The 22,006-nt window shown below is 44.8% G+C and overlaps 1 protein-coding gene across 1 annotated transcript in view; it reads left to right on the top strand.

Annotated features, from left to right (window-relative positions):
* Window positions 1–1,877: 1,877 nt before the first annotated feature.
* Window positions 1,878–22,006, top strand: part of DOK6 (docking protein 6) — a 447,057-nt gene continuing 426,928 nt past the window's right edge. Inside the window, exon 1 of the mRNA XM_032803415.2 lies at window positions 1,878–2,069. Coding sequence (XP_032659306.1) covers window positions 2,004–2,069 — 66 coding nt within the window. The 5' untranslated portion in view covers window positions 1,878–2,003. The remainder of the gene's footprint in view (window positions 2,070–22,006) is intronic.

Genomic DNA, 22,006 nt, shown 5'->3' with positions numbered 1-22,006 from the left:
ATAAAATATAATATTATAATTGTAATGTCCTGTACATTAACATTTTTTACTGAGACTGATATGAAAACCACTTAACATAGAAAAGAGAAATTATGGAAAAGTATACTTTTGATCTCACCTCAAAAGCACACTTTAAGTCTGTAATATATATGTACAGCATATATTGCAAATTCTTCATAAATAATGCTTCAGGGGTCAATGGTGCAATTTGACTGAGAACAGCAATTTTTTAGTAAAAAAGTCATGAAACTTTCATTAAGCCTATCATAAACCTCTAACTTTCACATAAAATATTGTAAAAAATTAATATTTACAATCTGCTAATGATGTGTGTCTCTTACCTCTGTAGCTTGGCTTTGTGGAGCAGGCTAAATCACCTGTCTACCCTGGGTTTGCACGTACTTAAGTAAATCATTCAGAGTTATTTTTCCTGGTGTCTTCAAAACAGAATCTAGCATTCCTGCAGAATCATTCTTTGCTAGATCTGCCTTAAGGCGCATTATAATTAAAGACATGCTTATCACTGCTGAGGGTATAGTACTAAGTGTGTGGCACAATGTGGAGTTCCATTTCTCAAGCTCAAAGGGGCTTGTACTTTATTTTTTGTTGGTTGTTCAAAATGTTAGTTTTATTGATGCAATACTCTAGAGTGTTTGACAATGGGATCTAGTGTGCATTCCTGAATGACTCAAAAAGAGCCTAACCTTTCTTTATGTCTTTGTGTAAATCACTCATGTCTGAACTTTTAACGCAATATTGCATGATCCGCAAACAAATACACACCCGAGTCACTTTAAACTAAATATCTGAGCTTTTCAAATCATTTTAGCCGTACAGGTTATACAGTTGTTTCATTTCAGTGGGCGTTCTTGCGGCTAAATGCCCTGGCTGGGTTGGAAAATCTCAACCAAAGAGACCGATCGCTGTAAAGTTTCTCTTGCCTGTCAAGTGTTGCAGGATCTGGTCTCACCAGTGTACTCAACACTTTTTGGTGCAAGTCAATTCTGACATGACTTTGTCCACATGAAAACATTCAGGGATTGTCCTTACCAAGGTATGCACACGTGCCCTGGTCAGGTGTAAAAATCCTTAAACAGCTGCCACAGCCTCCGAATGGACCATTATAGTTATTTATTGAAATGACAGTTGGACTTCTTGTGCTAGGCACAGTACAAAGATAGGAGGGATGATCTCTGCCTTCAGCAGTCACAGCCCAACTGGACGAGCCCGAGGGAAAGCCAAGGATTAGTTCCCTTGATACGTTTTTAAGAGGCAAAATTAGACCCCTGCCCTCCTCTTCCCGAGTCAGGAAATCCGTGCTATCCCCCTGGGTCACAAAAAAGACTGGGTGAGCCGAGGGCATAAACTCCCCGAGCATCTTCTCCTGGGAGCGTGGGCAGCAGCGGAGGGGGAGCGTGCCTGGCTGAGGTGCGGGGAACAGAGCATGGAGGTGGGACCGGCAGATGGTGCCTTCCCCTCCTCCCTTGGCTGCTGAGGTGTGAGGAGGCAGCCCGGAGCCGGTGCCCACCCTCCCCCTCGCCGCGCAGGCGGATGGTGCGGTCCGGACAGCTGTGGCACTACCGCCGAGTGATGCGGGAGGGCGGCTTCCGTGCCGGTGGCGGCGACCGCAGCAGGAGAGGGGGAAGCAAACAGCTGGCGGAAGAGCGAGGAGCGGGTCTCAGCTCCAGGCGGTAGCGGCGGCCGCCGCTTCCCCCTTTCTCTCCATCTCCCAGCTGCTGCTGGAGCAGAGCCGCTTGCTCTCCGACCTCGCCGCCGCTCCGGGGGCTCCGGGGCTGAGCGCAGAGCCCTGCGGGAGAAGTGGGCTGCAGCCGGGCAGCGCGAGCCAGGCAGGAGCGGGGAGCAGCCCGGCTGCTGCTGCTGCTGCTGCCTGGATGCCAGAGGCTCCCCGGGAGCCGGCGGCCAGAGACACCCCGGAAGAGCCGGAGGAGAAGGACGAGGCCCCCGGGCTGTGAGCGGAGCGGAGGAAGCAGGCACCGCTGGCCATGGCCTCCAACTTTAACGATATCGTCAAGCAGGGCTATGTGAAAATCCGCAGCAGGAAGCTGGGGGTGAGCCGGTTGCTTTCTTTCCCCTTTCTCCGGTCCTTCTTGCGCGCCTTTCCCTGGCACTTTCGGAGGGTGGGCACCTACCAACACCTCCTTGCCGTGGCTGGCAGGCAGCGTGCTGCTGGGTGGATGAGCAGGGCTTGCTCCCAGCTCCGCAGGGAGAGCGGCGGTGCTGGGGACAATGTGGGGAGCAGGGACCTGCTGCTGCTGCTGCCTGGACTTTGCTTTCCCTTGACTGGGTTGGAGGAGGGCGTTGCGTTAGCAGTGTACCTTACAGACATGCCTCCCAGTGAAGGCGCCGTTTCTCCTATTTTCCTTGATGATTGACTTGTTTAGCTAATGGAGGTGATTGGGTTTTGTAATTTGATGAGAGCCTCTTTTTTTCTGTAGCGGTGTATCAAGCTGGTGAGGAAATTTCCTTTTGGGTGTTTCTTCCCCCCCTCCACTCCCCATTTAAAGCTTCCACTTGAACCAGGGTGGGAGGAGGGGAAAGTGGGGCAGTCTCTGCAAACTTTGGGCAGAGATCTCCTTTCTCTTCTGGAGGTGGGATGGGTCCAACCGAAGGAAATGATGGAAAAACCCGAGATTTCTGAACGGCTCCACAGCAGCCTGGTAAACGAATTGAGGAAACAGTGAAGATTGGTGCAGGAAGAATTATGGCGCGGAGCTGGAGGAGAGGACCAGAGTAGCTGGTCTGGGGGGCTGGGAGGAGTGTAGGAAAATTTGGGGGAGAGGAGAGTAACATCTCAATGGGCAGACAGCGTGGACTGAAGGGGAATTGAAAGATTAATAGACACACTGGTTGGTGGCCGTCAGTGTGTGCAAAATATGTCATTGGATAGGAAAAAGTGACCGAAACAGTGTAGCCCAGAGGGGTAGTCAGAGTCACTTTGAAGAGTGTACACTAGACAGGTAATGCTTCCTCTGAAGGGCAGCGATACAACGACCTAGGCAGACAGAAACATCAACGGAACGGACAGAACTTTCCAAACTTCGGACACTTCTAAAAGCTTCAGAACTTTGCCTTCTCTCTCTGTTTTGCGGATGCTGGAACAATGCAAATTAAAAGGCCCTAATGAACCGCAGCCGAAATCATGATTAGTTTGCTTTTGTTGGAATGCATGAGCCAGAAGAGCTTTTATGATTTTATTAAAAAGTTGTTCAGGGAGAAGAAATTGTCAGTTTACGGGAAGCAGTGTGATTAGTCCCCAATCCAGGAGTTCCTTCAATTCCCACACGTGTTTGTAGACTGGCAGGTGTTTGGAGTAAAGGGGAAGGAGTTCAATTGGTAGCCCCGGCGCTTGTTTGCTTCTGAGGAAGGCTTCTCCTGAGAACAAGGTGGAGACAAGGTGCTGAGAAGGGGAAACAAATTCTGGTCTCTGCTGCCTGGGTGCAATGAAGAATTAACTTCTCCATTGACTTCAGTGACGTGAGTTCGAATTCACACCCGAGTGACTCAGAGCAGACTCCCACTAGGTGCTTAGAAGACACATTGTAGTAGAGCTTTCCGCGTAATGGGCTGCTTAGCCAGGAATACAAAAGGAATTTAACCCAAGTAGGCGGTGTGTCACGTGGGCTGCAGAGCCGGCCGTGTCTGTATTAGGCAAGCAGTCACAGCAGAAGGCGAGGAGGAAGGTGCAGTCTTAGGCTCCAGCTCTCATGTCAAGGGCCTTTTCTCGAAAGAATGAGCCGCGTTTCTCTATCATCTCCCTCTCCCCGACCCCAAAGCCAGATAGGGAGAGGCCGTATGAAATCTGCAATTCTACAAGTAACTGGGAGCTTATCGCAGAGCTAATATATTTCTCTCTCTCTCTCTCTTCCCCTGGATGCGATGCTTTGCTTGCAGACGCGGTGTACAGGACAATGGAAATAATCATAAATTGACCTTTGTAACACTTTGCTGTCTTGACAGGGATGTTAGTTCCCAAAGGACACAGCAGAGTTTGGTTGGAAAGTCACGTACAGCTGACTTCTGCAGACTTCAGAAGGAAAATGTTAGGGAAATTATTTAAAGTCCAGCGAGCAATGACACCTCCTCCCTCTCCCTCCCCCCCCCCCAAAATCATGATTTCCAGGGTCGAGCATTAGTTTGTGTCAGAAAGCTATCTCTGAACCTTAGTGGCATCTGTTAACCCTAGCTCCTGAGTCTCTAGTGGTATCATGGGGGCCCGATCCAGAGCAATGAAAAAATTGAATCTGGTAGTATCACAGCACGTTAGGGCTCTTAACTGGAGGCAGAATTATTCTGTTGATTTACCTTCCAAAAATAATTGGCCGTACCTCTAAATATGTACGACGAAGAGTATATGCAGTAAACATGCAATGGCTGCATATTAGCAGGTATCACACAAGGTTAATGTAAACGTCCACAAGTGACATATATGAAGACAGTAATTTCATCATGGCATAGCTTATATGGTTGAAGTTCTCCTTTTTGAGATGTAAATTTGACTTGTGGCTGATAACAATAGTGTGCTCTTCAGAACTACACATTATTCATGGTAGCTTTCTGTTGTGGTGCAGAAGGTAGAAGAGACCAGCTCTATAATCTCTCTAGAAAATTGTCTCCTGTTAAGAAGATGTAGGGTGTGAGAGTTCAGATTGCACAACCTCAAGTACATGGTAGTATAAGCTTATATGTGGAAAGTAGGGATGCAGATGTGAGTAAACTAAATAATCACATAATGTACAAATGCATATTATTGTGAAAAAAACAAAGCATCAAAATTCATGTGAAGCTGTGGTTGAAACGTATGACTGTGTGTATATCTGTCCATAGCTAATCAGATTCTATCCTGCCTTAATTTTCTAAATGAATGTAAATTTTATTCACAAAGTGAAACATTAAAGATTCAGGTTTCTTTCCTTATATAAAAGTACATTTCCAAATGAATGAGAGAGTCTGACTGTAGTATTTTACAGTTAAGCCTTAATAAATTGTACTAAAGCCTGCCTTCCTGTAGGTGAATAAATCCTCTCTAACGGATGTAATAACATGAGTTTCTCATCATCCAAGAAAATAAATAATGAAATAGAAGGTCTGTATGTTGGAACTTGTTGCCTAGATAATTCTGAAATATGTAAAGAGCATTTGATCACATTAGGATATTTCTTAAATTATTTATTTCTCCTAAACTTTAAATACATTAATTTTCTATTATAATGATCTAAATTCTAAGAATGTTTTTTGGTGGCCTGTAAAAGTAGATCAGAACTGGGAGAGCCCAGATGGCTAATGCCACTTTTAATGCCAAACCTGGGCTATAAAGCTGCTTTTATGCCCTAGGCAGGTAGCCAATCCACTACAGAAGTTCTTCCAGTGCTTTTGCTATATTCAGTCTTGTTTTATGACTGAGTGAGCCCTGGCTGGGAACCAAACTAAAGATATTGTGATCTAACGCAACCTGTGGAGTGACAGTCAGATGTTCAGGTGGGCAAAATAGTGCTACAGTACAAACAGAGAAAGTGTAATTCATATTTGAGAAACAAATCTTAGTTTTGGAGTAAAATTTTGGTAGACTATGTAGTTTCTGGAAACTAAAGCCATCTTATCACACTTCATGAATTTCACAATTCTAAGAAGAAAAATGTCTCTTTTTGAGTGCTTTATTATAAAATATGGTATATGTATCACTGTTTTGTTAAAGTTATATTTTGGTTTAATTCTTAATGCTATATAGTCCCTTTGGCTAATCCCTGCATACATAGGAATATATTTGAATTTAGATTTCGGTATAGGAAATTCTCCCTTCATTTAACGTTCTCAATAGCAGCATCCATTTTTAGTTGTGATTATTTTACAAGTGTATTCTACTCTTTTTCAGAGAAAGTAGGAGAATTATTATAACTTACAATCAATACTGTAGCAGCGGTTAACAATTTCATTCCAAAATGCTTATTTCAAATCAAAGAAAGTGCCCAAGTCCTGATGGAAATAAATGACAAAACATTTTACCAGAATGAATAAATGATTTGTTTCACAGTGGACCTACATGATGCACTGATCATCTTTATTTTGTTGTCTTTCTCCCCATAACCAAGCACCAGTCTAACACTAGGCTTATGTCTTAATGGGCTTGTGTGTACTTTTTTGCCATCCAGCAATTTTCAGATTGACCCCATTGTGTACACTATTTATTTACGCAGCCGGTAAAAATAGCTCCTTTTGATCCAGAATCAGAAACAATAATATCACAGAGAAACCTTACTTACAATTCTGTTTTTCTCAAAATCTGTCAGTTGCCGCCATTGGGAATATAATTGAAGCTGCAGCAGAAGCAACAGGATTTGGAAGAAATTTACCCAACTAGCTTAACCCACCAACAGTCTAGTTACTTTTGTTGATTTAAAATTTTTTAAATGGTACACAAAGTATTTTAGGATGCCCAGCAACTTGAAATACGGTCTGTGTTTGAAAATGTCCTAAACATATGCACATCAATTGCAGTCTTTTATAAATATCTGAACTCCCACAAATTTGGAATCTGTAGTCAGTAAGGATAATACTTGTAATTAAAGTTTTTTTGTTTTTTTTTTAAAGATCTGGATTCACAGTGGCCTGAATATGAGTGTCTTTTCAACTCTCTAACATTACCACAGTGTTTTGGTATTTTGCATTTATCTAATATTACATAAAGGAAGTACCTCATTCTTCAGCTGTTACATTTGACCCGTGTGACCCTCTTTTGAAATAACTTTAATTGTAATGTGGTGTGCTGTTCAGATTATAATGGGTCATTTGTGTAGTGTGGAATAGGACTATGCTGCCTTTGTTCTTTTTTAATCTTTCATATTTGTGTTGCATTAAAATTCATATGACACAATTTTACACCATACTAGTTGTGCTCACAGGCTGCAACTTCCTTGTAAGAGACAGGAATCCTTTTATTGTCTTCTAATATCCTGAGCTGCAAAAATTTCATGCATTGTTGGTGTGCTGTTTCTAAGAAGGAAAACAATTTGATGTCACATTAAATAGTCTGATATTAAAAGGAGTATTGCATCACTGCTACAATTTTGTTTTGATCCATTTCAACTGCTTTGGTCACAACTTTTATTTTATTTATTGCACATTTTGACCATAGTACAAAAGAATTCTGTGTAATAGAAATTTCCATTGAGTTTGTGACTATATCCTGTGGTTTGTTTGTGTTTCCACATGGTGAGCAGAATGATTTGCTGAGTGGTTTATTTTGTACTCTAATGCTGTTATCCAAAGAGCAAATTGTACCTGCCAGTCAGCCTTGACTGAGTAATAAATAACAGGTTGCTGTTAGCCCTTTAATGAAAAGTTTTATCATATAGCAAACTATTTTTAACCATGCTAGTAAATCATTACAGGTAGCTTTTCTGAAGATGAACACTATGCTTTTCCTGCTGATTGATTGAGGACAGAATTAGCATTATTGTGAACATGAACTAAGCTGCAGTCTGGGGTTCCTCTTGAAACGTTGCAGTAAATACCTTGCAAAATGTTACTATTTAAATTACAATCTCGCTAAGAATAAGTCAAGAAAATGTGCAATGCTTTAGCTTATATTGATTGAGAACAAAAGCGCTGTTTAACTGTAGGGGTTATGATGGATGTAATGAGCATAATGGATGGTCTTTCACCTGGTTAGATTGAGGTAACTTATTATGAACAAAAGAAGCAACTTGGTATTAGGTGGAATGGGCTGATCTGAATATTTTCTTTCCGTAGTTTGCGCTATATTTTCTGTTACATTAGCTCAAGGTCTTTGAAGGAATTCACAATGATGCCTATGATGTCATCATCATTTGTGAAATAAACCCTGACTTATTTCAGTGCATTAAAACAATTAAGATGAGCGCTTTTAATATAATTTCTGTTTATAATGTGCTTTATTTAATATTAACGAATCTGCAGACCCTCAGCATTCATAAGTCTAATTCTGTGTGAAGGAACTTCTATTATTGTCACACCACTTCAAGACAGTCTGAGATGTGGCATTAAAAGGATCTGACTATAATCTATTAAAGCATCTAGTAACTACAGTACAATCCTGACAGTATACTCTCTGATCACCAATAATTATTCTTTTTTGTCATGAAGAAATTAAGTACAAATGATCCACTCCCTTAAAGAGTTGTTTATTCTTGAACCTAAACATCATTTTTTTTTTTTTTTTTTTTGGTGCACGATTGTTGTGTGAGTGAATTTGCTGAATTAAATGGTAGATGGGATTTCCAATCAGCTCATTATGCATAGCGGTAGTAGTTTTGTGATTTAAATCTGTGATTTAGTGACTGGACAAAATTGAGCAAAAACCTAGAGAGAAGCTTAGAATCCACTGTAAATAAAAATAAAAAAAACTCAGTTTTTCCAAGTATTCGTTTAAACACACTATTTACATTCATGTTAAATATTTTGTGCTTGGCCTTAAGTGGCAGTTTCTCTCCTGAAGATTATGCGCATTGCCTCCATGTCACTGCAGGTTATGGGAACTACAACACTTTCTCTCGTGTGTAATACCATTGGTTTCAAAGGGATTACGCTTCATCTGTGTATCGATTACTCATGGGAATAAGAGTTTGTGGAATTGAGCCCTTCATCCTACCAGTGATCAGGCAATAAAAATTTATTTGATTTTAGTCGTTAGTATGCCTTCACTCTAAGTTAATGGCCTGTTGTTTTTGTCCTATTATGAGCATTAAGGGCCTGATTGACAGCCCACTGAATTCAGTTTAAATAATCCCATTGACTTCAGTGGTGTTTGGGCCAGGTCCTTAGAGGAAAATTAGTAAACTGCATACAAGCTGAATTTTCTTGTTATAAAAAACCCCTACAACCTGTACTCCTATGAATAGTCCTTCTCATTAATAATTGTGGCAGGATCATGCTTTGCTTGTTTACGATTGAACTATATGCTAACAAGTAATTGTGCACATCACGTGTTCAAATAGTGAGTTGCTTCTGACTTTTCAGTAAATGATTCTTCTGTTTTAATTCATTCATACAGATTGTCACCTGTGCCTTCACAATGTTTTCTATGGGTTGCCTAGCAGCAACAAATTTTTACTCACATTAGTTACTTTGTTTTTTATATATGAAACCTAGAAGATTCTAAGAAGCACAGAATAAGATGCTTTCATATTTTTAAAAGATAAGTAATGTTTCTGTGAATGTCATAAATTGTAAAGTTTGTGTATTATTCTGAATTTGGCAACACAAGCTATTAATTCAAATACTTTCCACAAATGTCAGGATTTAGCTGACATGCTTGCTATGTCTGCTTACAAATCTTGTAAAATATTTTAGATATTTGAGGTAAATAACACTCCAGTTTGTGACAATTTAGTGATATTGATTTAGATTGCTGGCCACTTTCTGAATTGAAACATGTTTCTGAAACAAAATGACAGTATTTTCCTTTACACTGTAATCTTTTAAACACTTTTAAATATACCATGTCAATCTCTGCAGCATATCATGCACCTCTAATATCCAGAGCTCTAACTATATCTGACTTAAGTTAACATTTAATCTGTTGCAAAGTTGTACTTCTAGATAAAATATATAGTTTGTCTGTGTTTGCTTTTTCTTTGAAGATTCAGCAATATTTAAAAGCTATTTTATTACAGTGTATGGGAAGTTTGTATGTAATGGGCTAGTAGTGCGCACCTGCTACTCATCCGAGTCAAGCCTATTTGCATGAGTAAAGGTTTCTAGAATCTGACTGTTGGTGCTTATCTACCATATAAAAATTTTCACAGGTACTAATCTGAAATGTTTCAGGAACATCACGTTAAAATAAAGACAGTGACACAGTTCAGACATCTGTTCTCTTTATTTTGCTGTTTACAGATAATGTACATTAAATAGATGGCCCTTTCAATGATTCATTGTTAATTAAAATGTATAAGCATATGTCACCATGCCTCAGTGGGAATACTAGATTCCCGACAAACTGCTGAGAAATGAGGCAGACCCACCCCAAACTAGTGGCTATTTTTCCATAAGTTATACCAAGCCAGTAACAAAAGTAAACTTCTGTCCCACCACTCTGGTTAACAGGAACACAGAAATGCAGTCGTCTTAGGTATCCCGGCCCTTATTTCATCAGGCACACACTAGACTAGACTAGACTTTATGATGAGTGGTTATTTAAACTCAGTTTAATCAAACAAAGGGTTCTTCCGATCTCAGAAGATCACCCACATACCCAGGTCAATATATAACTCAGATCTTACCTAATAATAACACTATTGCGAATCCTTTATCTAATATTTAAAGTTTTATTTATAAGAGAAAAGAATGAGGGATTTAAAATGGTCAAAGAAATCAATTACATAAACCATTGCAGAGTTGTTGTATCAGGTTTGAAGCAATGATGTTAGAGACTGATGGCCAGGTGCGGCTCCAGACCCCAGCACACCAAGCGCATGCTTGGGGCTGCATGCCGCGGGGGGCACTCTGCCAGTCCCTGGGAGGGCAGCAGGCAGGGTGCCTTTGACGGCATGCCTGCGGGAGGTCCACCAGAGCCATGGGACCAGCGAGCGGCAGAGAGCTCCCTTCGGCATGACGCCGTGCTTGGGGCGGCGAAATGACTAGAGCCGCCCCTGCTGATGGCTCATAAAGTTTCTAGTAACTTCCAAAAGATTGGAAGGTCCTCAGTCAATTGGTTGGAATGCTCCTTTTAGTGTAAGTCCATAGTCCAGAGATCAGAGCAGGAATGAGGCAAATGGAGATGCTTCCAGGGTCTTCTGTATCTTCTCCCATGTGGAGGGAATGCTCTCAGTCTTAGGCCTTGTCGACACTGGCAAGTTTCTGCGCAATAAAGCAGCTTTCTGCATTGTAACTCAAGAGGTGTACACACTGCCAAGCCACTTAGTGCACAGTTGCAGCACTGTAAAAAAACAACCACCCTGACAAGAGGCGTACAGTGGGGGTACAGCGCCGGGGTGCCAGTGTAGATGTAAGCAGGGGAATGTCCTGCTGTTATGGGGAACTTTCCTGGCTTATACGCTACCCCAATGAAATGGGCTAGCGAAAGGATCTGAGTCCTCGCTCCCACTTCCTTTACCCAGAGGGCTCCCCTTCCACTCTCCTGTGTGGCAGAGTCCTCATAACCCCAACAAGGCTGGGCCCAGGATTCCTGGGGGGCTTGACCCTCAACCTTGTCATAGTCACTTAGGGCAGGGGCTAGGGAGTCCCCACTCTGGGCTGCTCTCTCTGCACTGGATGCTTCCTTCACCCATGATCATTACATACAGTTCAAAGCAAATACAATTTATTAAACAGCAATCAATTAAAAAAAATAAGGAAAAATGGGAAAAGTTAAAAGAAAATACATAATCCCCCTCTGTGGCACGGGGACATCACAAACAGCAGCCTCTGGAATGTAAGGGAAGTTCACAGTCTGTTCCTCACAAGTCCCAGGTCTCTTTCTTCGGCCCTGGCTGTGCTGCAGGGATGCTGAAGGTCGGACACTTGCTCTGGTGATGGCCACAGGCTTTAGGTGGCAGGACCCTTCTTCCCAGCATTGCCCCTGACCTGTCAGGGTTACAGTCCCCCTCCAAGTCTGGCCTACAAGGCATCTTGGCTGGGGGCATTTCCCTGCGCTGGGCCTGCTGCCCAAAGTCCCCCTCGCCCTTCCCAGCTGCTCACCGCACCCGACTCTGGACTGCTCCAGCTCCAGTTCCACCACTCTGTCTCAGCATGGCTGCCGCTCTGCCTCCAGCTCCCTGAGCGGCCTCTCTGGCTCTGGTTGCTGCAGCTCTCCTCTCACCACAGGTCTGCTCTCTGGGCTGCCTCTGTGACTCTGCTCCCAGCACTGACCTGCTTCCTGGGCTGCTTTTCTGGCCCTTCTGGATCTGGCACAGCTCTGCTCCCCAGCTCACCTTGAGCCCCTGCTTTCTTTTGAGCTCAACCCTACTCTGTCTGACTCAGGCAATACCAGCTCACATGGAGGACGGGATGCCCCTGGCCTCCTGACTCCCTGATTGACAGGGTGGGTAGGCTAATCAGACTGACCTGGAGCACTGTTCCCGGGGGCTGTCAGTTTCAGGGTCCTGATTTCCCATCGATCCTTCCCCTTTGTTTTGGTACTGGGAGCTAGCCCACCAAAACACACCCACTGAGTTTTAGTAAGGGGTCAACAGTCCTCTTACATAGATATCCTGGTCAATTACAGTGCTGCGATTGGCCTCTGGGAGGTGTCCCACAATGCTTGTTCTCACCTCTCTGGTCATCGGTTTGAACTCTACTGCCCTGGCCCCATCCCTTAAAGTCCTTGGGAATTTTGAAAGTTCCCTACCTGTTTGCTCAATGACGCGTGCAGTGGTCTCAGTGCATCTTTCCAAGTGACCATGCCTGCTCCATGCACCAGGTGACCCCTGCTTGGAGCAATGCTGAACCACTGGACCTCAACAGCATGTGGGAAGAGGAGGCTGTCCAGTTCCGGCTGCACTCCAGCCATAGGAATTATGATACCAATGGACAGATTTCATGATGCATGACAGAAAGGAGCCATGATCGAGACACACTGCAGTGCAGGGTCAAAGTGAAGGAGCTATGGAACACCTACCACAAGGCATGGGAGACAAACCACCCCTCTGGTGCTGCGCCCAAGAACTCCTGGTTTTAAAAAGAGCTGGACATGATACTTGGTGGTGACCTCACCTTCACTTCAAAGGCCACTGTGGATACTTTGGTGGCTCGTGTGCCAGTCCAAGAGTGGACCAAGCCAGGAGGAGGAAATTTTGGAAGAGGAGGGGGCGGGGGAGGGAGACCCGGACCCGGACTCGGACCCAGAGGCAGAGGATGACTCTGAGGTCAGAGATGCATACAGCCCGGAGTTTTTCTTTACCCTGGAGGAGGCTAGCCCATCACAGCTGTCAGATTTTGATGACGCACAAACAGGAGGATGCCCTTGGTAAGTGGCTTTGATTTTGGGAATCTCTGACGTGAGTTGTTGGGGGGCCGAGGGGTTGCATAAAGCAGACTTGTGTCTGTATGATGCATGTACCATCACATGCCTAGTCTGAGTGGCAGAACAGGGTGTTGATTGACTCCCTAACTTCATGGGATTCTGCTTCAGAGATCTCCAGGGAACTGTCGTGGAGATACTGGCCAATCCACTGCTGCAGGTTCTTTGGCAGAGCTGCTCTGTTTCTTGCCCCATTAAGGGTAAATTTCCAGCACAACTCTGCCATCATTCGAGGGCGGGGAGACCATTGCTGCACACAGGTGAGCTGCATAAGAACCAGAGTGGAAGCTACAGTCTTGGAGAAGACCCTCTCTTGATTCCTTGCTCACCCTCAGCAGCGAGGTATCTTCCATAATGATCACATCCTGGGGAAAATGTGGGGACAGTAATGATTATAACCCCCTCAACCCCATAGTGCTGGCTCTCCCCAAGTGCCACATGCACAATGTACAGTAAAGTCCTAGAACACTAATTTCCCCTGCGATTACTCACCATTTTGGGGATCTTGTGGCTCGTGTGCTTGCCTGGGGTCAGTCAGTTAGTGACAGATATTTGAAGAGTGGCTGTGTTTTAAATCAGTGGTCTGTGTGGCAAACAACACCGCTTCTGTAAAATGTTGTGTTTTGGCTTCACATATATGATCTTGGGAGCCCAGCCTCTGTCTTTATTGCTGGCTGAACAGCTGCACAGAATTAGTGGCCACGAAGAACTAAAGAGGACTTTCTGCGTGATGTCATGATGCACTCTGTGGCCGAAATACAAGAATTAAGGAGTGATGGGACAGCAAGAAGAGAGACTGAAAGGAGAACGCAGCATGCCAAAATGAAGCCACGGAGCAGCTCTTAAACATTATGGAGCACCAAGTGGACACTCTCTAGGCGCTACTAGCACTGAAAACCAAGCAGCTTTGCACCCGCCCTCTCCTGCAGCTGCTGTCACAAAACTCTTTCACATGCACCTCCCCCCTCATACCCCCCCCCCCCCGACACCACTAACACACTCTTATCAATCTCCTGGCTCCAGTCTGTACCCACAGCATTCCACTCCTCCCTCCTCACAGTCCAGCACTGCAGACTCCCAGTACCCACTGCACTCAACACCCATTCCTCTGTAGTTGAGCCCTGCTGAAGTACAGTACCTGCTGCACTGTGCTGTAAAGGAGAGGGTTGGATATGATACCTGGACATACACAAATCTTCAACCATTGCAGGACCCCTCCTCCTCCTGGGACCCTACATTTCCCCCATCCACCTCAGGGTGATGTGTGTTTTTTGTGTCTCTCTCCTCTAGTTGTTTGTTTTTTTAATAAAATAATTGTTTTGGTTTGAAAGCAATCTTTATTCTATTAATTGAAAGCAAACAACCCTGCAAAGCATGAGGCAGTTTTCTTAAACCTTCATAGGGCATCATCTGCACCAATCACAATAGTCTCCTAGCATTACAAGCTCTGCGCTCCTGAGCATAGCAACAAATATCAGTGGCTTTCAGCTTCAATTTGCTGCCTGAAGGCATCTCTGATCCTTATGACTCTACGCTGCACTCCTCTAATAACCCTGGTCTCTGGCTGTTCAAATTCACTCAGGGCTGGACCTCCAGTCCCTGGAGGCTGAAACTTTCACCACTCCCTTTACAAATATTATGGGGCGTATAGCACATGGCTATAAGCATAGAAATATTGTCATCGGCTAGCTCCATCTTCCCATATAGGCAGTGCCAGCGGGCCTTTAAATGGCCAAAAGCACACTCAACAGTGATTTTGCACTTGCTCAGCGTGTTCCTGAATCGCTCCTTCCTGCTGTCAAGGTTTCCTGTGTATGGCTTCATAAGCCACTGCATTAAGGGGTAGGCGAGCTCTCCCAGGATCACAATGGGCATTTTGATTTCTCCTACAGTGATCTTCTGGTTCAGGAAGAAAGTCCCTGATTGCAGCTTCCTGAACAGGTCAGTGTTCCAAAAGATGCTTGTGTCATGCACTTTTCCGGACCAGCCTGCATTAATGTCCATGAAATACCCCAGTGATCCACAAGCGCCTGGAGAAACATAGAGAAATACCCCTTCTGATTAATGTACTCAGTGGCTAGGTGGTCTGGTGCCAGAATTGAAATATGCGTGCCATCTATTGCCCCTCTGCAGTTAGGGAAGCCCAATTATGCAAAGCTATCCAGAATGTCACACACGTTGCCCAGAGTCATGGTCTTTTAGAGCAGGATGCAATTTAATGGCCCTGCACATTCCGTCAACACAAGTCCAACAGTCGACTTCCCCACTTTGAACTAATTGGTAGCAGTCTGAAGTAGCCAGCTTCCACAGTGCAATTGCCACACGTTTCTCCAGCCACAGAGTGGCTCTCATTCTTGTGTCCTTGTGCCACAGTGCTGTGGCGAGCTCATCACACAGTCCCATGAATTTGACTTTCCTCATCTGAAAGTTCTGCATCCACTACTTGTCATCCCAGATGTGCAAGACGATGTGATCTTACCACTCAGTGCTTTTTTTCCCAAGCCCAAAAGTGGCGTTCCACTGTGGTCAGCAGTTCCATGAATGCCACAAGCAAGTTTATGTTGTAGCTGCTATATGTGGTGAGATCAATATCAAACTCCTCTTGCCTTTATAGTTTAAGAAATAACTCCACTGCCGCCCGTTAGGTGTTACTGAGAGTGAGCAGCATATTGATGATGAACAGTCTGGAATCCATTCCTGCAGACCGAAGAGGCAGAGCGTTCAGTAGGCAAACCATTGAAAGATGGTACCAAATGTGGATGGAAGCACAGGGATTGCTAGGATGCAAAGCAATGCATCACGGGGTATTGGGACAGAACCCAGGATGTCCCATGCCCCCTCTACCTTCCCACAAGTTTTAGCAGAGGAAGAGATGCTCTGTGGGGTAGCTGCCCAGAGTGCACCTCTCCGAATACCACTGCAAGTGCCCCAAATGTGAACATGCTATTGAGCAGGCAGCTGACATTGTAGACACGCAATAGCGGTTTCCCTTCAGCACTCTCTGAGCACTGCTGTCCCTGCTGGCGCTGTAACTCTGCCAGTATAGACATACCCTTTTGGTTTGAGGGAAATTACATCACATGAGCTAGTCACATGCTCTTGCATGATTTTATGGCTCATAGGAGCAGACCTTACCCATATTTTTGGATAAAGCATCCATAGGAAGGCTTGCTGGGTGGGGACAAGCTTCTTCTATGGCTTATTGTGTTCTCTAATGGGCCATCAACTTGAACAGTTCATTCACAATGTGCTGGCCAGACTGGATGTAAACTACCTTGTGGGTGTGACCCCAGGAGCAAACACATTTGAAATAATGGCACCTAGTCAATGTTCATAACTTTAAATACATACATACAAACAGGATAATCGTATTTGGTTGATACTTTCCATGACATACTTTGTATAAGATTTGTTGCAATTGTCTAACAGTTGCAAAACTAATGCATATATATACCTGCCCCTGGAAATTTCCACTACCTGCGTCTGACGAAGTGGGTATTCACCCACGAAAGCTCACGCTCCAAAACCTCTGTTAGTCTATAAGGTGCCACAGGATTCTCTGCTGTTATAAATAGTGATGTTTCAATCATACAGCGTCACAGCATAATAAAAAGTTTAGTTAGAATTTACATGTCTTATTGGTAGACTTGGAAGGATTAGATTTTTATCAGTAAAAGTTGATTTTATCATACGTACACAAACCAACAACAACAAATTTCCATTGATGATGATCTAAAATTACAGATAGGCAAAGTTTTTTTCAAAAAAAAAATCTATGGAATTTAGCAGAGTCAAAATTCAGTGGTTTAGACTTGTAACAAATTGACTAACTGAACAGGAAAAGAGGTATGACTTGCTGATTGTAAGGAAATTTACTCTATAAACCATTAAAACAAATAGAGTTTTCACTTTTTGAATATCAACACTACTGTAATTAATTGTCTTACCACATAATTTCATGCAACTGTGAAAACTTAAATTGATGATTTTAAAAAACTGCTTAAAATAGATATAATCATCAATTATACATAAATTCTGCCAAGCTTACTTATTGTCTAACCAGAATTGTATTACTTTAGTGTTGAGAAATAGAAATGAATTTATTTCTATTTAAATGATAAAAAATCATGTTCACCTTAGCTAAGCCTCTTAAAACTTTTAATCAAAATGTTCTTAATATACAGGCAATAGTTAGCTCTAAAAAGGATATCTTGTTAATTTAGTGCTATACATTAGAATGTATAAATTCAAAGAAAACATCTCTTCAAAATAACCAGACATCCTTAAAGAGATATCTTCACTACTTCTGGGTAAATAAATGGCCTTGTGTCATGTCTGAGAGGCTAATAAATTCGGACTGTCAGTGCAACTGGAAAATGGGTTGTAGAGTTGAAATTTGTTTAAAAAAAAAAGTCCTGCCACCAGCCCAGAAATTTCCTAATATCTAATTAAGGGCAATTAGTGACTGTTGTATTATCATAGGTCAGCTACTATGGCAGTGTCTGGAAAACAGAAGCCTTTTTTCATGTAGTTAATGCCAAAACTTAGAACTTTAAAGCTCAATATGAATACATTGAATTCCACTTTGAACTTATTAGAAAAATTAATGCAGTTTATGAACTACTGGTGAAAACTTGTCCTGTCTAGTGAACTTCCCTAAGAAGTCAGGCTGCCACATTCTGCAGAATTTTTAAGGGGCCAGACATCTTTGTGGTCAGATATTGTGTAAAGTGCATTATGGTAATTTTGTCTGGAGGATACAAAGTCATGAATGACTATTGCTTCAAAGAGTGGCTGTATAGACAGATTAAGGTCACTCCAGAAATGTAAAAATACCTTTTGAATTGGAAAACTAATTAGTGAAGGTGGGCAAACCTTCTGAAAAAATAAGAGTAGGTCAAATGGTCTGTTTTACCTGTGTGGCCATCATCACCTCCATCTTAGCTACATTAAGACTCAGTTAGCTCATAGTCACCAAAGGTCTAGTTAGATAGTGGGGAAAACCAGTATATTTCTAGATCTGAGGAAGAGCCACACTGTCTCCTCCAGCTGCCTCTCATACTTAGGCCTTGGCTACACTGGAAAGTTGCAGCACTGGTAGTGGCTTTACAGCGCTGCAACGCAGTCACCGTCCACACTTGCAAGGCACATACAGTGCTATATCTCCCTGGGTACAGCGCTGGCTGTACTCCACCTTGGCCTGGGGAATAACGACTATAGCGCTGGTGATGCAGCGCTGCTCCGCCAGTGTGGCCACCAAAAGCGCTGTTATTGGTCTCCAGAGGTATTCGGAGGTATCCCAGAATGCCTGTTCAGCCACTCTGCTCATCAGTTCAAACTCTAACTGCCCTGGCCTCAGGTGACCAACCCGCCCTTTAAATGCCCCGGGAATTTAAAAATCCCCTTCCTGTTTGCTCAGCCAGGTGTGGAGTGCAATCAGTGAATCTTTCCAGGTGACCATGCCTCCACGCGCCAAACGAGCCCAGCATGGAGCAATGGTGAGTTGCTGGACCTCATCAGTGTTTTTGGGGGAGGAAGCTGTGCAGTCCCAGCTGCACTCCCAGCCGTAGGAGTTATGATACCTATGGGCAGATACCAAGGGCCATGCTGGAAAGGGGCCATGACTGGGACACCATGCAGTTCAGGGTTAAAGTGAAGGAGCTGCGGAGTGCCTATTGCAAAGCCCGTGAGGGAAACCGCCGCTCTGGCGCTGCCCCCACGACCTGCTGTTTTTACAAAGAGCTGGACGCAATACTTGGGGGTGACCCCACCACCAATCCGAGGATCACAATGGACACTTCAGAGCGGGGGGCGGGGGAGGAGGAGGAGGAGGGGAAGAAAGAAACCGAGAGTGAGGGTACTGGGGTGGAGGGAGACACTCCGGAGTCCCTGGAGGCATGCAGCCAGGAGCTCTTCTCAAGCCAGGAGGAAGGTAGCCAGTTGCAGCAGCCGGTACTGGTGGAGGACAAACAGAGGAGCGGGTTCCCGGTAAGCGGCTTTTATTTTCAGGATGGAAATGTTTCGGGAGAGGAGGGAGGGTTAGGGCTGCATGCATGTATGCCTATATGTGGAATAGCGCATTGAAGTGGTCTATCACGTCGAGGTAATCGGCCTCGGTAATCTCTTCAAAAGTTTCTGCCAGAGCATGGGCAATGCGCTTGCTCAAGTTTATTGGGAGAGCCACTGTGGTCCTTGTCCCAGTCAGGCTAATGCGTCCATGCTACTGTGCCGCGCGGGGCGAGAGGACCATTGCAAGACACAGACAAGCTGCATCAGGGCCAGGGCGGAATCCGCATTGCTGTAGAAGACCCTCCCGCGCTTCCCAGGTGACCCGCAGCAGCGAGATATCTTCCAGGATTAACTCCTGTGGAAAATGTTGGGATAGTATTCAGTGTAGGTGCCCCCTGCAGCTGTTTGCTTTCCCCAACCCACAGAAACCCTAGTACAGCCCTGAACCAATCATTCTCCCTTCCCAGGTGTCCTGCAGCAGTGAGATAACTTCCAGGATCAACTCCTGTGGAAAATGTTGGGATAGTGTTCAGTGCTGGTGCCCCCTGCAGCTGTTTGCTTTCCCCAACACACAGAAAACCCGAGGACAGTAGAACCCTGAAACAATCAGTCCCCCTTACTCACCATTTCGGGGCTCCAGTGAGTTATGTGCACTCTCTTTGGGATGGGAAAATTATGCTATTGTGAAGAATGTTACTTACTCCTTAACAGTGTGGGAATAACTGTCTGGTATAAACAGTGCTGCCTCTAAGTGTTGCATTTTTTGCCTTTCCAGAAGCAACCTTGAGATCTTGGCTGCCCATGTTATCAACAGCTCAAAGGGACTACAAAACCTCCAGAAGAAGCCACGAAAAGCAAAGAAGACCTGCTGCAAGCAGTTATGGATCACTCTGTCACAGAGAATAAAAAAGTGCAGGACTGGAGGGAAAGGGAAAGCAGGATTCGCTAGACAAACACAGCGGCCAGGAAGAAAAGTACAAAACAGCTGATAAGCATCCTGATGCGCCAAGCGGACTCAATCCAGGAGCTCGTAGCCATGCAGGCAGAGCACTACCACTCCCACCCCTCCCCATCCCAAAGCTCTTTCCCTTATGCTCAAAACCCCCTTCTCCAGCATCCCGGTTCTTACCACCACCAGCTGCCTCCAACACCTGTACGTTCACCAACCATCCCTGAGAACTACGACCCTTACCCTCTGCACTCAACCCCCATCACCATGCAGTATAGGCATCCTGAAGTGCAGCAGTCATTGCACAGCACTCCAGACAGGACATATTCAAACCTGTGACTGTACAGTTCCCCACCCCACCCCCTGCCCTTTTAGGTTCCCAAAATGTTGTGTGTCTGTCAATAAAGTTATTTTCTTTTCAATAAATGAATTCTTGGCTTTGAAAACAGTCTTTATTATTGCAGAAAGTCAAAGATACCTTAGCCCAGGAAAGAAACAGGCACTGCAAATCAGCTTAGGAAAAACAGATTCCTACTAACATTGTAACCACTGCACTTCACTCCCGTGCAAGGCACCAAACATTACTGTTGGTTTTCAGCCTCAAATTCCTCCCTCAAGGCATCCCTAATCCTTGAAGCCCTGTGCTGGGCCTCTCTAGTAGCCCTGCTCTCTGGCTGTGCAAATTCAGCCTCCAGGCGTTGAACCTCAGAGGTCCATGCCTGACTGAATCTTTCACCCTTCCCTTCACAAATATTATGGAGGGTACAACACGCGGATATAACCGCGGGGATGCTGCTTTCCCCCAAGTCTAGCTTCCCATACAGAGATTGCCAGCACCCCTTTAAATGGCCAAAAGCACACTCCACAGTCATTCGGCACCAGCGCAGCCTGTAGTTGAACAGGTCCTTGCTACTGTCAAGGTTCCCTGTGTACGGGTTCGTGAGCCATGGCATTGACGGGTAAGTGGGGTCTCCAAGGATCACAATGGGCATTTCGACATCCCCTACTGTGATATTCTGGTCTTGGAAAAAAGTCCCTGCCTGCAGCTTCCTGAACATGCCACTGTTCTGTAAGTGCACCTTTCCGGGCCAGCCTGTGTTAATGTCAGGGAAATGCCCACAGTGATCCACAAGCACCTGGAGAACCATGGAGAAATACCCCTTCCGATTAACGTACTTGGATGCTAGGTGGGGTGGTGCCAGAATAGGAATACGCATCCCATCTATCGCCCCTCCCCAGTTAGGGAAGAAACCCATTTGTGCAAAGCCATCCACAATGTCCTGCACGTTCCCCAGAGTCATGGTTCTTCTTAGGATGCAATTAATGACCCTGCAAACTTGCATCAACATGATTCCAACGGTCGATTTTCCCACTCCAAACTGGTTCCCGACCAATCTGTAGCTGTCTGGAGTTGCCAGCTTCCAGATTGCAATAGCCACCCGCTTCTCCACTGGCAGGGCAGCTCTCAATCTCGTGTCCTTGCACCACAGGGTGGGGGCGAACTCTGCACACAGTCCCATGCAAGTGGCTTTTCTCATGTGAAGGTTCTGCAGTGACTGCTCATCATCCCAGACCTCCATGACGATATGATCCCACCACTCACTGCTTGTTTCCCGAGCCCAAAAGCGGCATTCCACGGTGCTGAGCATTTCCGTGAATGCCACAAGCAAGTTCGTGTCATACACATCACGTGACTCACTATCATCGTCGGACTCCTTATCACTTTGGATCCTAAGGAATAGCTCAACTGCCAAACGTGATGTGCTGGCAAGACTTGTCAGCATATTCCTCAGCAGTTCGGGCTCCATTTCCCACAGAAATCACGCTGCACAGAAACCGTTGAGAGAGTCAAGATGGTGCCAAATGTGGATGGAAATACAGGGATTGCTGGGATGTGAAGCGATGCATCATGGGGCAATGGGACAGGAAGCAGAATGACCCGCCCCCTCCGCCCCCTTCCCACAACCCACCGCGCTAGAATGGGAAGAGGTGCTCTGTGGGATAGCTGCCCATAATGCACCACTCCCAACACC

Source organism: Chelonoidis abingdonii, chromosome 2 (assembly GCF_003597395.2).
Source record: "Chelonoidis abingdonii isolate Lonesome George chromosome 2, CheloAbing_2.0, whole genome shotgun sequence".
Taxonomy (NCBI): Eukaryota; Metazoa; Chordata; order Testudines; family Testudinidae; genus Chelonoidis; species Chelonoidis abingdonii.
The sequence above is the reverse complement of the archived record's forward strand: the minus strand, read 5'-3'. Positions and strand labels throughout refer to the sequence as shown.